Raw genomic sequence first — 19,852 nt, 5'->3', positions numbered from 1 at the left:
TAGATATTCTAAATGCAGAAGATGAAAATGTCTGATTTCAGAATTTTCTTGTTCGATTTAGGACAATCAAAGATAAAAAAAAACTCATTGTTCGTTATGAAATATATTAGTTGATCATTTGTGGGAAAATATATGAATGCTCATTACTAAAACAAAATATGGTATCTTATATATTTATGATTTATTGTAATTTTAATAATAATTTTTTAATTCAAATAAAATATATTTTTATGGAAGTTTTGTAAACATAAAATAGTTGATGTTAATTGTTAATTTTTATAAGTTGAAAGTATTACTAACAATTACTAACTAAATAAAAAAAAGAAACATTTGAGAATATTCCTTTTTGGAGTAGAAAATAGAGTAATTCATTGGAGATGCTCTAAACCACCCAATATTATAGATGTAGACCATGATTAATGGAGGTTCTTATAGATGAGGTTCTTAGCGTAATTTAAGAACCGGTTCCTAACTTTAACAAAGAAAAAAGTTAAGAACCGGTTCTTAAATAACTTCATCCCTAAGAACCGATGTTAATCGTGCTCTTACCTAGTTTAGTAACAGTAAATGTAAAGTAATGGCCTAATCTAATCATCAGTCCTTTCCTCTTGGCTCACGTAACATTAAAGGATACAAGGACTGAAATTTCACCTGAGCTTGGGATGAGAGTTTACTTTAATTAAACAAGTCGGCAACAAATTTAACATCTGCTTTCATTACTTTCAGCCATAGAAATTAAAATTCATTAACGATTATCTCCATGATCTCATTTATTACCAACTCTAACGACAAACGCATATAAAAGCAAAGTAAAAATAATAAACAAAAAATGGCACAAAAAGGTTGACTAGACTTGCCGTATTACCACAAATTAAATGAAATTAAACTTAGGCTAAACTTTGTCGTTTGATATCTCTGTTGAACCGTTGGATGAAATCTTCGACTCGTCGGTTCAACTCCTCGTTCGACATCTTCGCAAATTCTTCAGATTCTTCTCTTACATTCTCCCACTTCTCCTCCGCCTCCTCATGAGCCTTCTTCTTGCCCTTGTGAACAACCATCCATTTCGAGCTATCGTCAGACTTGCTTCGAACGTAACTTTTAGGTCTAGGTTTGATCTCTCGATGACGACGTTCTGAGCGTGCTTTATCCGATTTGCTTCTCCCGTACGGTTTAGGGTTCACCAGTTTTCTTGCTTTGCAAGTTTCTCCATTACGAATGTTGTGCTCAGTCGTTGGCTCGTGTTTTTGGATAAGTTTGCATCTCGGAATGTTCTCGCTTACGACTTGTAATGTTTTCTCAGGAACTTCCTCGTCCTTGTGATGCAAGTAACGTGGTATATCTTTCGCTCTGACTGCTTCTTCTTGTGTCTCACGTTTCTTGATTTCTTCCGCCAAACCCATCTCATAGCCCGAGTTTTCCGGTTTATAGTTTTCTATCGTGTTGCTTCTCATAGCGGCGGTGTATTCTCCGTATAAGTCGTGGTTCTCTCTCTCAGCGAATGCACCGTAATCTGCCGCTATGATGAAAACAAGTGCGTTTGAGACAAAGAACAAGATCTTTGTGTTGTTGAAGATCAATGAAGGGGAGACGTCAAGAACGTAGAAGATCAAAATGTACGTGAATATAGATAATAGGATCGGGAGAAACGAGGAGTATATGTTGTATTGTTTCTTAACCTTTGTAGGCTCGAAACTAGGGTTTTCAATAGTGCACGAGGGCATTTCTGTCATTTTGAGTAAGAGTTCGTGATGTGTTGTGCATTGGAGTTTGAGGGTGCAGAGTGTAGTGTGTTTGATATTCAAAGTTCACGTCCGTAGGTCTTTATATATTGTGGATTTGTGATCATGAATCTGAATTATTGAGCTCAACATGAATTTTCTATTGTACCCTTGACACCTACTAAATATTGCTTGTGGATCCTGCCACGATTCGCCACTTTGTCGTGTTATGGTGATTTAACTTTGAATTACGTGGAAATAATGCCCAATCATCTTCTGCATGTATTATTCAATAAATCATCATTTGTTTACTTGAACATGTACGAAACTGCATTACCTTTTTATATGTGTATGAAGATAGGTACAAAATTTAAAACCTTGTCGGCATTGGGTGATGATATAAGCAAATCGGGAAAGCAATTTAGGTCAAGGTGAAGAGGTTTTGGTACTGAATAAACGTCGACACGTCTTCATGTGCCAACAACACAAATCCGTATAAGTTTTATTATATTTATGCATTACATTAGGTACCTTTGAGATGTACAATATAAGAAAAGATGTTCCACGTTTTGACAGCACAACAAAGTAACATAAAACAACGTATATACGATAGCTTTTCCTCCACGTTTCTTTGGAAAGTGATTTTTTTGGTTGCTTCGCCTAATGGTAAAAAAATTACAATTTACAAGTTACAATATACAATACATCTGAAGATTACATCAAAACGGTTTATCTTAGTTTATCCATTTCTTGATTTAGGTGGAGTTAAAGAAAGTACTATTCACTTTTTTTTAATTCTTCGAAGGCAGTCGTTTTCCAAGCATGAATTATTGTCGACAGATAACTTTCTTTTAGTCAACAGATAAATTATATAGACACTGGAACTGAAAATTTAGACAGCTGTGTAATATTCAATACATATACATGTAATCCCATCGAGTATGTATATCATCTTGTTGGTTAAGCTACAACGTGGCAATGGCAGAGTTCATGTGAGCACACACGTTGGCGGCTGATGTTGAGTTCATTGCACTAGTGAGAGATCTTCTGACATATCTTAACTTGTGGCGATAATTCTTGCACGTTTATTATGATTTCTTCCTTTTAAACATCATGGTTTTTTTTGGTTCTTGCGGCACTTTTGCGTTTCATATATATTCCACAGTTTATATACAGCTACAAATGGATATAACCAGTATAATAAAAATATTTGAACACACTGAGTAGCGAGGAGAAATATTTGAAGTGCCCCCAAGCATAATTATAATTTGTAGTCCATTAACTTAAATCAAATGGGTGAGTCAAACTAAAATTTCATAAGCAAAATGATATTCGTCCCGATCGTTTTTTTTACTGTGTAAGTTGAATATTACAAACTCTATAGACCTTTTTAGGTAAGCCCCCAAATATCCAAAAAACCGGCTCCTTCTCCGAAAAGGTTCTTCGCACTTAATACTTTCCAATATTCATATTTTTTTGAGATTATTTTTAAGTGTGAAGGATAATTAAGCATTGCCCCATCTACGAGGTATTCGAATAAAAATAGAAATTGCTAATAGTGTGATGGATCAGTTCAAGCTTTATACCGCAAAGGATTGTCCCTCGTGGCTCACAAAATCTCATGGACTCCAAAACCGGTTTGAGCTGCATCAGTCTCTTTATTGCTGAACATTTTTTGAACATCCCCTATATAATTAATAATTAACTAAAAAACATTTCAACTTTCTTTTGTAACCACAGTCTTCATTAAAATAATTCTTATATTCTTTAGAGAAATATGTTAGTACATGTAGTTATATAATAAATTTTTATTCAACTAACCATAAATTCATTATTAATGTTTTTTATTATTTTTTTAAATAAAAGTTACGGAATTGCCTAATGTGGCTAAAATATATATTACAATTAATGATTTTGAATAATAAAAATTTGATAAAAAATAGTGTATCTTCTATCATATTTGTTTAAATTATTAAAATAAATTAAACAACCACAATAACTATATAATATAAAATTAAATTTTTCTTTATATATTATATTTTGAATTTTAAAAAATAACTATAAATCACTAAAACTCTTAAAATTCTCACATTCAAATTTTGTGATTCATAGTTTAATTTTTTTTTGTCATGACAAGATATCATATAAAATTCTAATTTAATTAATTATTAATATTAAAAGATATATATATATATATATATATATATATATATATATATCTTTTTAAATTAAACTATATACCATATAAAATATATAAATATTTTAATTTTGAAATTTACTTTAAACAATTTTTTTTTATAAAAGCTTTGAACAAACATTGACAACTTAATTTTTTTTTAAATTATAAAATTACTAAAAATATTAATTCCACAATAAAAATTTTGATATCAGTAATTTAAAATTTTTGCTATAAAAGATAAAAATGATCAAAAAACCATATGAGTAGAAAACATCATGTAATAGACATTAATAAATATATATCCTATCGAATAGAAAAAAATATTGTTTAGATTAGTAAAATTTATTTATATGTTCGCACCAATTTAATTATACATGTAATAGTTACCGAATTTTTAATTATTCAATATATATTTATTATTTCATAATATGAAAAAAACATATATTACCTAAAATAATTTATATATAATGTTCATCTTGCGTAAGAGGCACTTGTTAACCTAGTTTCATACTCCATCCGTTTCATAATATAAGATGTTTTGAAGAAGATTGATGTTTCAAAATATAAGATGTTTTGATAGTTTTAAGGTATTTTTAATTTTATTGGAAACTGGTTGACCAATAATAGTTTACTGTATTATTTATGATTGATTAATTTATTGTAAATTTATGCTATTAATAATATTATATTATAACGGTTAAATTTTTTAATTCTTGTGTTTTATGCAAAACATAACGGAGGAAAATATTATAATGGATGGAAAAGATAAAATAAACAGATGAAAAAATGAAAATAAACGATGCAGAAATTTGAAGCTGTCAGCAACTGACTACATCAAAAGAAGAGAAAACTATATTAATGTAAAGTGAAATTAATTTTGGATACAACAAATTACAGGAATATAATACATATATATGGATCATCTTGTTCAAAACCGTGTAACAAATGGATCCGCGGATCTATACCTAATAAGGGTGAATACGAAAACAGCATTTGATATAGAAAATTTCTTAGACCATTTAGATTGGGGGTTAGTAGATTAAGCCTATCAAAAATTTAATTCTGATGGTTAGTGTGTTTTCTTCTGTGGGCTTTGTTCCCCATCTGTTTTGGACTCCATAGTTGAGTCTACGGTTTGGGCTACCTATTGGTTCTTCCTTCTGTAAACGTGATTATGAGTCATGAACTTTTAATATAAAAAGTACAACAATTCGATCAAATTTATAATTGGCTTTTGTGTTTCCTAGGTTTATGTCGTTTAAATCTGACATTATAATTCTCTATTTAGTACACAATTAGTTTATTGGCAAAACTGAAACTTCAAAACTCTTAAACTACCACGGTTCTTTATATTATGTAAAAAGAAGACAGCAGGAAAAGCAATCCTATAAACAAAAAAATTGTGCTAACTTAATGTCTAAAATGAGAAAAGCTGAAAGATAAATAGAGTTATGGAGAATGGTTGTAAGGACAAGAAGCCTGCATCCGAACATTCCGTTTCTGAAGAAAACTACGAAGAGATCTCTTCATAGAGGCCTTTTGATGATGAAGTCGGGTCAATTTGTTAGGAATTATTGAAGGATACGAGCTGTCTGAGCTTTTCAATGATAATGATCTCCCTTCCATATCTTTACTAGCTAGTGATAGTATAGCTTTTGCCTGCATAGATTAAAAACAATTGCTAATAAATTTATATTATTAATCAGATACTACTGATGGATATTAATGTATGTATAGTAAACATTACCTGGAGACTGGTAAGATCTGAAGAAACACATATGTGCCCGTTGTAGAAAATGGTTAATATCTGAGATTCTTTCTTTGGTTGTGGATTTTCAGAGCTGCTTGATTCATAAGGAGTAACAAGGCGAAGTTCCAAGTCGCAATTGCTTTGCATCTCCATCTATTAATTTGTGAGTAAAGGCTTGTGAAGTTTTTGATTATGATGATGAGGATTGAGCTAGTCGACTGATTTATATATAGGAATGTGTGCGTGTATCACGTGTTGTGTATGTGTCGCTGTCGATGAGAGAGAAGAATCATGAAAATCCGACACAGAAGCTGGAAACATAACGGCGAGCTTTGGACAGAACACAGCTTCGCATCTCTTTTTCTCTCTCGGATTTATACGCACGTGTAAAATGTTTTTTTAATCTTCATTTATTCTTTTAGGGGCAATATTCTCTTTTTCTTTTTGTTAAAGCTAATTACGGCAAATCTTCTTGTAATCTTGTTTGCTGAGATCCGATTAATTTTCAATTTTCGTAAAGTAAAATTTGTTCTTTTGATATAACTTAGGGAAGAATATAAAAAACAGACTTGGATACCTTCCTTGAACAAGGGTTATAACCCTTTTTGAATGGTTTAAATTTCATTTCCTGTTAGTATTTTAATCACCGGTCATGTTATACATATGTTTGTGATAATAATTATATATAATGTGATTATAATTTATAGTATTTCAATACTAAATAATTTCTTATATACAAATGTATCTGGCCTGGATGGAGTGGGTTTCCATCAAACTATGTAATAATAGTTTTGGTGTGAAATGAACACTAAATGTGTGTGTGTTCCACTAAAGATAGTCTACCCTTCTGATCTATATTCATGTGAGTCTCGGATGTAGACTGTTGTGAAATTTCAGGGGCCGTAAACTTTGAATAATTTTTTTTTTTAATTTTTTAAAATAATTTGGAAATCTATGTTTATGTACGTTACATTTTTAAAATTTTGCGGGCTAATACAAATGTTTAATTGGGATATGCAGCCCTGAATACTTTTCATTCCTCCAAAACTGTAATTCATTGAGTCATTCCTCCAAACCATGATTTCTTCTGTTTTTGGATCGTTTGTCAGATAATCCATATAACTAGTTTTGTAAGTCGATTGTACTTTTTTTTGTTACGAAAGTGGATTGTATAAACAATTCAAGTATTTGGAGAGATTTTAGAGATACAATATGCAAACTAAGACATGTAAACATACGCCAATATAAATTACTAATTCGCACGTATTAGTTTTACATGTTTGGTCGCTATCCATTATGCACTATGGCATCATTTAACTAAATCATTTTCATCACATGATTACTTATTACAATACTAAATTATATAAGCACGTCATTCGGCCCATCGTATTGGGATGTGCCCACACCGACGAAGAAAGTCTAAACAACGTGGGAAACGCCAATTAGCGATGATTAATTTTCAAAAGAAAATCATAATTACAATATCAAGCTATTAAACCGACTGATGAGCTAACTTGGTTGAATTACATTTGAAATTGATCACCAATGCTTTAATAATGGTCAGGCCATGTGAACTTATCACGATCCTGACGTATTCAGTATTCACGGATGAAGTACTAATGATACACAAGTAGATACTGAGTAAAACACATAAAAAACATATCCTGACGTATTCACGGATGACGTACTAATGTATCACAAGTAGATACCGAGTAAAAGTGTGAAACACATAAAAAACATATCCTGACGTATTCACGGATGAGGTACTAACGAATCACAAGTAGATACCGAGTAAAACACATAAAAAACATTTCCTGATAGACGAACAGTTTTTTCAAATAGTTTTTTAAAGTTTTTGGCACAAAAATATATTTCAATAAAAAATGATCAAAATAGTTTTCTTTTTAATTTAAAAATTTTAATATTTATTTTTTAAATTTTGAAATCATATGTTCAAAACTAGATCACTTAACTCTAAATCTAAGTCTAGATTAGTTAATCATAGAATATAAATGTATTTTTACTATTTAATAAAATTTATTTTGGTCATTTTTATGACAAAAACTTAAAAAATAATACCCTAGAGAATTTCTTATAAAATTAATAATGAAAAATAAAATAAAAACCCTAAATCATAATTAGTTCCTAGTAACGAATATACGAACGAATACAAAACATTTTATTTTAATCATTTTTCAAAAAAAAAACATTTTATTTTAATCAAATCACTTGCTCCTTTTAACTAAGGACTTATTCATACTTGCTGCCGACGAAAAAGAATATACTCAAAAAAGAAAGGGGCATAATTGTCATTTCCCATCTACTTCTCTCCTGGATAGAAGGGAGAGTCAATCATATGGCGATACAGTCCCAAGTTTTGTGAGCCTGAGCCATCGGAGAGATCGAGATCTAATGGCGGCGATAACAACCGCAGTGATAGCAATAGCCGGAATCATACTGGGATGGATAACGATAGAGATGGCTTGTAAGCCTTGCCTTGAGAAAGGCCGTGAAGCCATCGACAGATCTCTCAACCCCGATTATGATCCCGATGACGAAGACGTCGTCGATGCTTCCTCCGCCCCTCGCGCTCCTCTCCTCACCAATCGTCCTCCGGATATCCCCGATCCCTCCGCCGCTGATCCCTCCACCGCGTTAAAGTCAGTCTGATCGGTTCGGTTCGGTCCTTGATTCTTTTTTTTTTGTTTGGTCTGTATTTATCTGAGTTGCTGTGTAAACCAAACCTCTCTCGTCTTCAATAAACTATCTCGTGTTTGTGCTTTTTCTTCTTCTAAAATGTTTGTCACTCATTTGATTTTGTGCTCTTTCTATTGAACGCTTTGTGTTTTTTTTCTCTTATAGCACCAAATAAAACACTAAAATATCCTGAAAAACAGAACTCTTTAGCATTGATTGAACTCGTTACTTACATCAAACCATGGACACTGTAAATGAGATCATGTCAATTTACAAATTTGAAGTTTTAAGTTTCAGATAGTTGTTGTTGTGGTAGTAGCTTCTGAATCAAATCGATTGTTGAAATGGTGGATGATTCATTGATTTGAGATAATTACAATTCTCAATTGGTTTGACCGTCGACGTGCAGAAGAAACTGGGCGATGGGATTAATAATTAACATCCTAAGCCGAAAAGACTTAATGGGCTCATTATTACTGGGCTTTAAATACACAATGGGCCTTTAATAAGTGTGACAATCCTCCTGCCCATATGATTTATTCCCCTTTCGCTGATTCTAGTCTCGAAAATTCAAATTCTCTTTTCTCCCCCTCCTCTCCTCTCTCTCTAGCAATGGCGCTTTCTGCAGCTTTCAAGGAGAGACTGGATCAAATGGAGTTTACGAGAAACCAACGACTCCATCTTCTCCAGGTACCAATCAATCCATCCGTCAATTACGATCCTTAGCTTCTCTTTGAATCATCCGAGTTGATTTAGATCCGATCCATAGCTTCTCTATTGGTATAATGTTTGATTAGGCGGAGAAAGAGTTACAAATGGAGAAATCGCAGATTCTAGCATCGAAGCACGCAAGTATTCAATTCATAGAGCGAAGATGTTTGATGCTCGAACAAAAGATCGCTGCACAAAACCTCAAGATCACGCTTCTCAGATCTACCATACAAGATCTCGATTCCAAACACCGCTGCTCTATTCAGCAACTGAGGTTTGTATTTTATCCTCTCCATGGTGGGATATGTTAGATCAATGTGTTGATGGATTTTGATTGGTGGATTATATAGGACGCTTAAGAGCGAGGTTGAAGAGTTGGAGGAGTTAGATGAAGAGAGGGACAAGTACTACAAACTAAAACGCTCTGAGATGAATGAGTTCGTGCAAAATGTTGAGCGGTTTAGATCGGAGAACCGGGTACAAGTCGAGAGCCTGAGACGCCGTGTCAAGGAGGTAATAAGTGCATATGAACATCTTTGAATTTGAATCACAAACCAAGGATGTTTAATTATTTTTATCAATCTTTGTGGTTTGTTTCTCAGCTTAGCTCAACGTTCGATCAAGTTCATAAGAAGAACAATTATCTGAGGAACACGAGTTAAAGGTGCAAAAGCAGATTATGAACAAGTTTGAGGTAACCATGTGGATTATTTTTTGAACCATGTGGATTATATGTTATGATGATCCCCATTTTATTTGTTATATTTCTGGCTTTGTAATTTCGTTAAGTAATGATAAGGTCTGTAATTTGATATACAAATATGAAAGTCACTAAAACCTTTGCCAAGAATCAAACAATAACATCTAGAAGTAGACATTTCTCTTAACGCATAAATTCCCCACCAATCACAACATCAGCAGATCAACTTTATCCATCTTGTTACGGATATGAGAAGATAATGTGAAAAACAAAATAAACAACACAAATTTGAAATTACAAAATGATCATTGTGCTTAATGATTTGTAGAGTGTGTATAAAATATTCAATTTAACATACCAAATACATGGACTCAAAAAGAATTTACTCACTAATCACTATGAGAAATTAACTTTAAACCCATACAAATTTCAAGACTAAACATTATTAGATAGCGATAATAATTCAATTAACACAAGAATCAAGATGAAAATAAATTAAAGATTGAGTCTTTTACCCAAAGTGTCAATTGCTTTGAGAAAAAAACAAGATAAATATCAAGGTTTTAGGTCTAAAAGTCAAATATTATGTAGCTCCTAAAACAAGAATTAACCTTATGCTCTTTGAAAATTAACAATAAGAAGATTAATAAAAACATGTCTTAAAAATATGTTAGAACATACAAATATCATAAATATAAAATTAAATAAAAAATAAAAAATAAATAGAGAACTTAACCAGATAAGTTCACGGCCAAAAAGAATTCAATAGAGAACTTAACTCTACGAAAAATGTATAATATCTATTGATTCAGTTTATAAAAAAATTCGGGGAATTCAAGACATCATGTTCATCACCTGAAAAGTAAATCTGACAAATAGTAATAATGAGTAGTTCAAAGCTAGAAACTGAGACTACATCAAATACAGTTAGTTTTGGCTTATGCTCTCGAAAAGTCCATGTGTCTAGTTTTAGTTAAATCGAGTCAGTCAAGTCTGCGTACTCTCTCGATTCTTGCATATGTTTAGATTATTTCTATTCATGTGAAGGATTGTTGAGACTTTTTTTACAAGCCTATTAGGCTTAATAAAAATTAAGTATGTATGAATATAATTTTTACAAGCCTATTGGATTGGGTAAAAATCTAATCTAATGTGAAGTAGCTGTTGTATTTTATATGGAAAAATGCCTATCACATTATGCAAGCACATTGGCTGAATAAAATGTTGGAGTTGTTTTTGGACAATGAAAAAGTTTTTTACTAAGCTGATGACTAATTTAAGTTTATTTGGTGATAAATCATTTAAGTTAAACTTAGTGACTAAGATCATCTCTAACTCACCTCTATTTGCATTTCTGTATTTTCTTCTAAAATAGAAAAACTTTATTATAGAGCTGGATTTGCTCCAATGTATGTTTTTATAATAGAGTTCCTTAGTTTATAGAGGAAAATATAGAGAATTACTATTTTAATCTCTATGTATAGAGGTAAAAGGTAGGATTCTTCTATATTTTTCTGTAAAATAGAGGAACTCTATTATAGATGCATACATTGGAGTAAATCCACTTCTATGATATAAATCCATATTTTAAAGAAAAATATAGAAATGTACATTGGAGATTCTCTAAACTAAGCAATTTAGTGACAAATGGCAAAGCTAAGTACAATTGGTGAATAACCAAAGTAAACTTAGTGATAATGACTAAATCTTAGCAAACTTAATGACAAATGTCTAAGTTGCTTTGGAGAATCTCTCTTAGAAACAGATATCTTACCTATAAAAAGACACGCAAGATATACTCACTCATACATAACAATCACAGAAGTTCCAGAAATACCTAAAGCCTTTCAAAGTAAGTCTTGAGAGTATCGCGTCAAGTTAATTTCGCAAATTCTGTTTTGGGTGATACAAAATAGTGTCACTTGGTTTTATTCTAGGACTCAAAAATCGTACATAAATTATCTAATCTATGAGCGAGTTATTGAGTTAAAGAAATAGATCAAATCTCGACTTCACGTATACTTTTTATATCGGTTTTCCAACGCTTTACTGTCATAGTTTCCATTACATTTTTTCGTAATTTTCAATTTGGATTCTTGCATCCTAACATTATGTCACCTAAAATCATAGTATGGATGCTTCCATATATATAGTTCGTATAAATTATATATAAGATAATTTAAATTTTGAGTTTTAAATAATATTTACTATAAAAGAGCTTCATTGTTATTTTAGGCTAGCATAAAGTATGGATTTTTACTCAACATTTCAGGATGATAGAAAACCGGTATACGTTACATAAACCATATACCAAAGGTTGTTCAAAAAAAAAACATATACCAAAGATAAAACAATATAGTTCATAATAAATGTAAAGTATGGATTTTTACTCAACGTTTCAGGATGATAGAAAACCGGTATACGTTACATAAACCATATACCAAAGATAAAACAATAGTTCAGAATAAATGTACTAGACAATTGAAAGAAACTGGTTTCTGAAATATTGTTAGTAAGTATAGGAAAAAGATACCAATTTTCACTCAGCTGTTTTGCGTTCTTTACTTTGGTGGACTTCCACTTTAAACTCTGAGTTGTGGTATTTGAAATATAATCAATTAATTATTATTATTATTTCGCTTCCTCCTAAGCATATTATATAGATTTTTTTTAAAGAGCATATTTTATATATGATAAATTGATAATAAAATGTTGTATTTTTCATTTTGTAGTGTTTCCTTCGTTTAGGGTTTGTCGCTGTCTCTGTCACTGTCCTTGTCCATGTCCTGAGTGTCGTCCGCTTCCGCGATTTGTCTGCCCGTACTGTCCTGTTCCGTATTCTCTCGTCCATGATGATCCTCTGGTGGTAATAATGTCTATATTCGTAACGTTTATGTTCATTTTTAAGCTCTAAGAACAAAACTCACATAAAATTTGATGATTAATTTACCGCAAAAATTTCCTTTCTTATTATATGTTAGACTAGTGGAGGATTTTTAGGCTATGGCTATAGTAATAGCTCTCCAGACAGGTATACAGTTGGACTTAATTTCCCAGATATCGGGTCAAGTAGTAGAAACGATGATTTCGAAAGTATGCCAATGGAGGTATGCGCAATGTTATGCATACTCCTGTTTCATGATAGCATGTAACATATATATGTATATGTAGATCAATACTCATTACTTTTGTTATGTGGATGAGCAGGAAGTGAATGGGATAACAGAATCGGTGGGAGAGGTCAATAGAGGATTACCTCAATGGAAAATCTCCCGATTACCAACTCATACGTACGGAGAAACACCCACATGCGGGTGGTGGTGGGAAAAGAAAAAGAAATTTGTCGCAGATGATTCGCAGTACGTTATCACTATATATTCTTCCATATGAAATTTATTGATATTCTTCGTTAAAATATATCACATGTACAAGTTTTGGTTTAGACCATGCTTTAAGTTTTCGTTTAATTTAGTTTGGGGTGACGTTATAGGTGTTCGATATGCCTAGTCGACTATGAGAATGGAGATAAAATAACCACTTTGACACCTTGTAATCATATCTACCACAAAGACTGCATTTCAGAGTGGTTGAAGAAAAGCACGGTATGAGCATAAATTCAGTCTGAATTTTGATATAGAAGCACAAGATACTTATAAGCATATGCTACGACAGAAATGAAAGTTACATTCAAAAGATTTCACATCAAAAAAATCTAATCCAATAATACATTCTTGTTTGTGCAGGTATGTTGTGTGTGCAAACGCCAGGTCCGTTGTTAAATAGTTTTTTCTTTGTAACTTTGCCTTCATATAAATAAATAGTAATTTTGACCAAAAAAATAAAAATAAAAATAAATAGTAATTTATTACTAAATAAAAATATGAAATTGGTGTGACTTTTTTTTTGTTTCTTTTTTTATCGTAAATGTGTTCACTTAGAATTGTCATCATGATGTGAATACGCGATAAAATAATCATACTAAGAACTAGCATGCAACAACACTATTTAATGCTAAGCAAAAAAAAAACAACGCTATATAAATATTGTTTTTAGTATGTTATTTTAGCAATTGAATTTTTTTTCTTTTTTTTTGAAAATAAAACATGTTGTAACTTGACATGTGTGCACAAGAGTTCTAGAAAGTATTTGAAGGGATTTTTTTGAGGATCGTATATCTTCATCTCTTTTACTTTTCTTTATTCTAATCTCATTGAACTTTTTTTTTAACTGGATTGTATTATTAAATTTTATAGACAAGAAAATTATAAACAATGAGAACTATTAAAACAAATTTAGAAAATTGATACACCAGTAAAAAATTAGACTAAACTTATGCTCATACCAAAAGAACCAAAACGTCGATCATATCAAGATAACACAGCGAAGAGACCACAAAATCGAAACAAACAAGTAGCACAGAAGCTAGACTTCGCCCAACAATGAACCAAATGGATGTGAGTGAAAACAACACAACGTACATTCTAGATATGCTATTATCTCAATTCCCTGATGACAGCGTGTTCGTCTTACGATAAATGGACTTGGGGTTCGGAGAATTTGAAGGCTTAGAGCACCTCCAACAACAACGAATTGTTGAGGAGTTGTAATCATTTAAGAAAAAATAAAAAATAATAAAAATTAGGAGATAGATAGTCAAAAGTTATAATATTAGAGTTTTTTAGAAACCGTTCTGACAACAACAAAACATATGTCACTCAACTAAGAGAAATTGGTGTTTTTAGTGCTTTAAATAATAATTTTTTTTTCTTTTAGAAACTTTCGTGATGTTAACCATTGGAAACGTTTTTCCACCCACAAACTCGTGTTTTGTTACCCCCGAAAGATGCCAAATTAGGCTTGTATATATGGGCCTCGACAAAAGAAACAGAGAGAGCTTTCAAGATATAAGATTTTTAAAAAAATCGTACAAAACACCATCTAAGAAAATCAGAAAAGACCACTTAAAAGGTCATTCAGAAAACAATAACCACTAGTTTCAGTAACTGTACAAGACGAAGACGAAGAGGAGATAAAAACTAGCGTTGATGGAATTTCAAATTTATTAATTAATCAAAAGGGAGCCATTTACAAAAGAATTGGGAGCTAAAAAAAACTGAAATGTAGTTTTTTTTTTGTTCAAATTGAAAATGTAGAGTCTATAACTAAAGAAAAACTCGTATACTCCTATGTGGACATCGCTTCTTAGCCAAACACGTCAAATCATCTCCTCAAAGGCCATTGAAATTGTGGTCTGCCTTGTACCCGATGGAAAAATTATGTTCTAGTTACTATTATATATTTTATGAATGAACCAAAACAAAATAATAAAAATACTAAGAGATGATGACTACAAAACATAAATTTAGTTATAATAATTGGTAAACTCATTTATTTTATATTTTGCCCTTCTTGGTACAAACTTATAAACTAAAAGAAATGATTGAATTTCTAAATTAACAACAACAAAAACTCATATATTTTTCAGAAAAAAAAACTAAGAGATATAAAAGTATCTCAAACATTAAATACAGAAGATGGAAGTTATTTCTCAAAGAGACCAAGCCTATAGTCACCAAGCTTAGTCTTGTAACCATATGACTTGTATTGAGACCAAGTAAGCTCTTTATAAAGATAATCCTCTTGCTTGGGGACAAGGCATGCCAATGGTGCAATCTTCTCCGCCAACGGAGGACCTGCGAAGTAGATCATCGATAATCTTGACCTCTTTATATTTGTGAGCACTCTGTGTTTCACACTCTTGAATCTTCCGTTAGTCATCACCTGCAATAGTTAATATATAAGCACCAACAAAAATCATTAGAAATGATAATTTCTTTGTGAAACAATGATATGGTGTTGATTAGTTTGAAGTGTCGAGGAGAAAACCAAAGAAAATTAGATACCCACAATGATTCATATCATACTACGTGTCGCGTGAGGTATGATCTACTAGTCTAGGTAGATTTTTTTTTCATACATCAATCTAAGTCCAAACCAGATGGTTTACATGATTTTTCATGTAAAATATAGGAATATATTTTTTGTGTATGCAAAAAAAAGATTGTCAACGGGAGAATCACAAAACAAATTATCTAATCATGAACTACACATGATCAATTTTAATTTTAATTACTTTTCCAGAATTTTCCCTTAACAACTTTTTAAAAAGAAACTAAAACCCTAAGCCTGAAAATGGTGAATTTTCTTGGTTTTTGACGTGCTACCCATATATTATAGTTCAGATTTTTCCTTAACAAAACAATTTTATATTTGATATACAAATATCAGTTTATATTTTTCATACCAAAAATATCAGTTTATATATTATAAGATTTGTATAAATCTAGATACATATTTTAGACTTTTTGAAATCTCAATATGCGATATCCTCCAATTATTAAAATTTAAAATAAATTAAGATAAAGAGAATATCTCGCATCAAAACAATAAAAGGTTGCAACAGAAAAAATACCTGAAGAGTATCTCCGACAAAAACAAAGAAAGAAGAGTGATCAGGTGGAACAGGGACCCAAGTCCCATCTTTCAAACAGATTTGTAAGCCCTCAGTGTCGTTTGATCTGAGCACTGATATTAACTGTGGATCAGTGTGCTCACCGAACCCAATCTCTTCCTTGGCCTGAGTCTCTTCCTTCTCCTTGTAATAGTTCATCCTAAAACACGAATCACTCTCCTTCACCTTCACCAATCTGCTCAGCTTCTCCTTTGGCTCTATCCCTAGCGCTTCTTCTACCATTTCAAGAACCTTGCTCGACATTCCCTTCATCTCTTCCATGTACTCTTCCACCGCCTCTCTGTGTATTAAAGAACATGGAAACACCCAAATTTTAAAGAATTGTTGGAAATAGTTCGAATGATCCTCAAATTGTTAAAACAAATTTTTTTTTATTAAAATTAAGTAAAATTGGTTATGGTCCGGTCTTGCATGGAAGACAGAAACAGAGAGCTCTGTTTTGGGTTAATCAGTTTAGGTTTTACCTGAAAATGGCAGGGATTTGGCGGAAAACGGCGGTGGATTTAGTAGACGACAGATGATTATTAGCATTGAGGAGAATATGCTCAACGCATCCCACGTCACCTTTGAGTCCGATTCGTTTACTGCCGTATCCAAACGGGTCGGCTGGACCGGCTTTATCTTTGAGAGACTGAAACAAAGCAAAGAACTTGGTGGCTTCTTCCTCCATCTTTGTCAAAAGATCGGGTCTAACTCCATGGTTGACGACTTTGAAGAAGCCTAACTCCTCGCAAGCCTTAACGATTTGGGTTTTGGAAGTTGGGTCGGCTAAGTCTACAACGGGGATTAAAACCGAACTCCTTTTGCATTTTGGGACTGGCTGTGACACAACAACCATGGTTTGTTTCTTTGGAGTCTATTACGTAAACTTATCTAAGGAATGAAAGATTGTTGAAGGAGAAGGAACTTGGTGAAAAGGTTGTTTGCTTAGCTTTGATTTATAGTTGCTGGTGTGTAGCGACGATGATTTTATTATATTTTATTCCTAAAATGTTGTTTTTGTTTTTATTATGCATTTTAAATTTTTTTGGTGGATTTTATTCTTAAATACAATCTGCATATCTTGGTTAAGGAGCTGAGTTCAATGTCAGTATATAATATTTGAGAAAACTTAAAATGATTTGATTTTTAAATAATTTTAGATGATTTTATGTGAATATGAAAGTTATGGCGATGTTAATTAAAAGTATAAAAAACACTCAATTCCATCCAAAACAATGAGATTAAATTTTGATATTTTCGATTAAGAAATTGTAACCATCCAAGGTCAAAGGGTCTCCCACGCCCGCTCACTCGGTCTGTGGACTTCATTCTATGAGACGGACGGTGCGTTAATTTTTTGGAAGCTTGAAAGTTTTGTTTACTGACCTTGCAATCACCACATGATATTTCCATTTGTTTTAACTTCACTCATATGATATCAAAAATCTCTTACCGATAGGTCAACCATCCCTCCACTACTTCCGTTCAACTCTAGAATTCTTCCTGAATGTGTAGTCGAAAAGTTAAGTTCACTTTGGTAACGTATGTAACATTTTTTAAACCTTTCCATATATTATAAACCGAGATGTTACAGAATTTTTACCAAAAAAACATCTTTAAATCATCACAAATTTGTTCAAATCCAATATTTAAAAATAATTTCAATAATAGTAAATGATAAATTACATTTTAAACATAAGTTCAATAACAGTAGATTAAAATTCATGTATGAATAATAACAGATTTTCATTTTAATACTAATCTCTGAGCTGAGATTTATAGCATATTCATCTTTTTAGTTTTAGAATAAAAATAATTGAGAATATTACCTATCTAAAACGTAAAATGTTATTATAACAACACTTAAAATTATTAAATGAGAAAATGAATTCAGGTTTTGTTCCTTTGTTCATATTCAGTTTTGATGATGTTCTACAGTTTCTAAAAATATGAATAGAAGAGAATGAAGACTGAATGCTGTTGATGATGTTCTAAGGAAATTTAATTTTGATGATGTTCTACAATTTTTTATGTAATCCGAATTATTTATATGCTTTTACGGTTTTACCATCACATTTTCATACTGTTTAACGCGTTACATAGAAGTTTGTTAATAGAGGAAAAACAACATTGAGTTTTCTTAGAAAATGTAATATAAATTTGCCACATGCATGGAGGTGTAGCGCACGTCTAATACATGAGGCTCTTCAGCCTCCACACATCTTTTTTTTTGTTTTTTTGAATATTTTTGCTAATGCAGCAATGCCGACGTACTACTACTATAAGCTTCTATATGTAGTTGCAAGATCTGTCCTTTTCGTTGAAGTCGTTTGTTTAGAGTTGAATGTAACCTAGTCAGAGTTTGTAAATATCATTTTCTTTTCTTTACAGAAAGGAAAGGTTTAAAAAGAAACCTTTATAAGAAGACTTAGGATTCGGTCGGGTCGACGATTTGTTTTTGAATCTTTGCAGTGATTCCGTATTGACATGTGTTGAACACCTAATATTGACACTTCATGTGGCTGTGATTCTGTGCACAGTCTACTTCTTTGCGTCTGCGTACGAGTGCGTGTTTGCTTGTCTTTATATATGGAGACACTATTTACGTCGGATACTTGGGGGTAAGCATATATCATTTCCTCAATATCTTTAGTAAACTTTTTTTTTTTTTTTTTTTTTTTTGCTAACCGAGTATCCTGATCCCACCAAGGTGGTCCAGACTAGAGACCGAAGTGAGCATGGACGCTGCCAGGGCGTCACCATGTGGCTCACCGTGTAACGGTCTTCGAGAGGGTGCTGCAGCCCACATGTAAATTCCGCAGTGGCCAAGGCTCGAACCCAGGGGCGGGCACTCCAGCTGGAGCTCCTATACCACTACACAAAAGCAACTTGGTTGTAAACTTTTTTTTTTGCGCTAATATTTGGATCTTTCATAAACTTAAAGTATGCTTTTATGTACTAATTCAATTTTCAGCGGTGTGATACTTTATACCTCGGAAATGCATATTATCATCTTCTAAATGTGTACGTAATTTGCAGAAAATGGCTTTTTCCAATTTTCGAATTATAACAATGCAGCGTGAGGCGGCTCGTAATGGTCTTAAGGGCCGCGAGTTCGAACCTCCCCCTCAGATTAACCCCTACGCCGGGCCCACCCTGCTACTTCTGGGGTGGAAATGACGTGGCTGCTGCGGGTATCGAGGGATGTCTGGGCCCCGGCCTGGGACCCTCGGTTAACCAAAAAAAAAAAAAAAAAAACAATGCAGAAACATGCATGAGGCCTAAAGATATTTTTAGTTTTGGACATAAATTCATGTCTATATACATATAATGCGTCCAACTTCTCTAGGTGATGATGGTGTACTTTGGTCATCATTTTCAAGAATCTTTCACCGATTCAGAGCTTGATTGTTTTCCGTTTCTGAAATGGTTTCTGTCTTTTGTTTTTGAAAAACTATTTTTTTTTGCCAATCAAGATTTTGGAAAAAATGATTTCCTAAAATCTTGGAAAACTAGTTGGGTCTTTTACAAAATTGACCTACAACTTAAAGTCAAACACAAAACTAACCTCTTTTTTTTT

At 32.3% G+C, this 19,852-nt stretch overlaps 5 protein-coding genes across 5 annotated transcripts; 2 read left to right on the top strand and 3 right to left on the bottom strand.

The window, feature by feature from the left end:
* Positions 1-868: 868 nt before the first annotated feature.
* On the bottom strand, positions 869-1,777 carry LOC106341126. Its single transcript, XM_013779946.1, has one exon. The coding sequence runs from the start codon at positions 1,731-1,733 to the stop codon at positions 888-890; it is 846 nt and encodes a 281-aa protein (XP_013635400.1). The 5' UTR covers positions 1,734-1,777; the 3' UTR covers positions 869-887.
* Positions 1,778-4,880: 3,103 nt separating this feature from the next.
* Positions 4,881-5,818, bottom strand: LOC106340995 (protein TIFY 5B-like). Its single transcript, XM_013779814.1, has 2 exons — positions 5,648-5,818; positions 4,881-5,559 (listed from the first exon to the last, which is right to left on the bottom strand). Exons 1-2 carry the CDS (start codon positions 5,801-5,803, stop codon positions 5,350-5,352), a joined length of 366 nt encoding a protein of 121 aa, XP_013635268.1. The 5' UTR covers positions 5,804-5,818; the 3' UTR covers positions 4,881-5,349.
* Positions 5,819-7,978: 2,160 nt separating this feature from the next.
* On the top strand, positions 7,979-8,503 carry LOC106339691. Its single transcript, XM_013778547.1, has one exon. It carries the CDS (start codon positions 8,063-8,065, stop codon positions 8,318-8,320), a length of 258 nt encoding a protein of 85 aa, XP_013634001.1. The 5' UTR covers positions 7,979-8,062; the 3' UTR covers positions 8,321-8,503.
* Positions 8,504-8,959: 456 nt separating this feature from the next.
* Positions 8,960-9,720, top strand: LOC106339102. The gene is made up of 4 exons (XM_013777918.1): positions 8,960-9,037; positions 9,145-9,332; positions 9,409-9,571; positions 9,661-9,720. Exons 1-4 carry the CDS (start codon positions 8,960-8,962, stop codon positions 9,718-9,720), a joined length of 489 nt encoding a protein of 162 aa, XP_013633372.1.
* A 5,579-nt stretch (positions 9,721-15,299) lies between these two features.
* On the bottom strand, positions 15,300-17,178 carry LOC106340921 (gibberellin 2-beta-dioxygenase 3). The gene is made up of 3 exons (XM_013779749.1): positions 16,755-17,178; positions 16,231-16,570; positions 15,300-15,539 (listed from the first exon to the last, which is right to left on the bottom strand). Exons 1-3 carry the CDS (start codon positions 17,126-17,128, stop codon positions 15,300-15,302), a joined length of 954 nt encoding a protein of 317 aa, XP_013635203.1. The 5' UTR covers positions 17,129-17,178.
* Between the last annotated feature and the right edge of the window lie 2,674 nt (positions 17,179-19,852).

Source organism: Brassica oleracea, chromosome C4 (assembly GCF_000695525.1).
Source record: "Brassica oleracea var. oleracea cultivar TO1000 chromosome C4, BOL, whole genome shotgun sequence".
Taxonomy (NCBI): Eukaryota; Viridiplantae; Streptophyta; class Magnoliopsida; order Brassicales; family Brassicaceae; genus Brassica; species Brassica oleracea.
Note: the sequence above shows the minus strand (reverse complement) of the source record. Positions and strands in the feature narration are given on the sequence as shown.

Coding starts and splice junctions, on each gene's coding strand:
- LOC106339691 (XM_013778547.1), top strand. CDS start 8,063: ATGGCGGCGATAACAACCGCAGTGATAGCAATAGCCGGAATCATACTG.
- LOC106339102 (XM_013777918.1), top strand. CDS start 8,960: ATGGCGCTTTCTGCAGCTTTCAAGGAGAGACTGGATCAAATGGAGTTT. Junction 9,038..9,144: donor AACGACTCCATCTTCTCCAG/GTACCAATCAAT, acceptor ATGTTTGATTAG/GCGGAGAAAGAGTTACAAAT. Junction 9,333..9,408: donor TGCTCTATTCAGCAACTGAG/GTTTGTATTTTA, acceptor TGGATTATATAG/GACGCTTAAGAGCGAGGTTG.
- LOC106340921 (XM_013779749.1), bottom strand. CDS start 17,128: ATGGTTGTTGTGTCACAGCCAGTCCCAAAATGCAAAAGGAGTTCGGTT. Junction 16,571..16,754: donor CAAATCCCTGCCATTTTCAG/GTAAAACCTAAA, acceptor TTTAATACACAG/AGAGGCGGTGGAAGAGTACA. Junction 15,540..16,230: donor TTGTCGGAGATACTCTTCAG/GTATTTTTTCTG, acceptor TAACTATTGCAG/GTGATGACTAACGGAAGATT.
- LOC106340995 (XM_013779814.1), bottom strand. CDS start 5,803: ATGGAGATGCAAAGCAATTGCGACTTGGAACTTCGCCTTGTTACTCCT. Junction 5,560..5,647: donor CAGATCTTACCAGTCTCCAG/GTAATGTTTACT, acceptor TAATCTATGCAG/GCAAAAGCTATACTATCACT.
- LOC106341126 (XM_013779946.1), bottom strand. CDS start 1,733: ATGACAGAAATGCCCTCGTGCACTATTGAAAACCCTAGTTTCGAGCCT.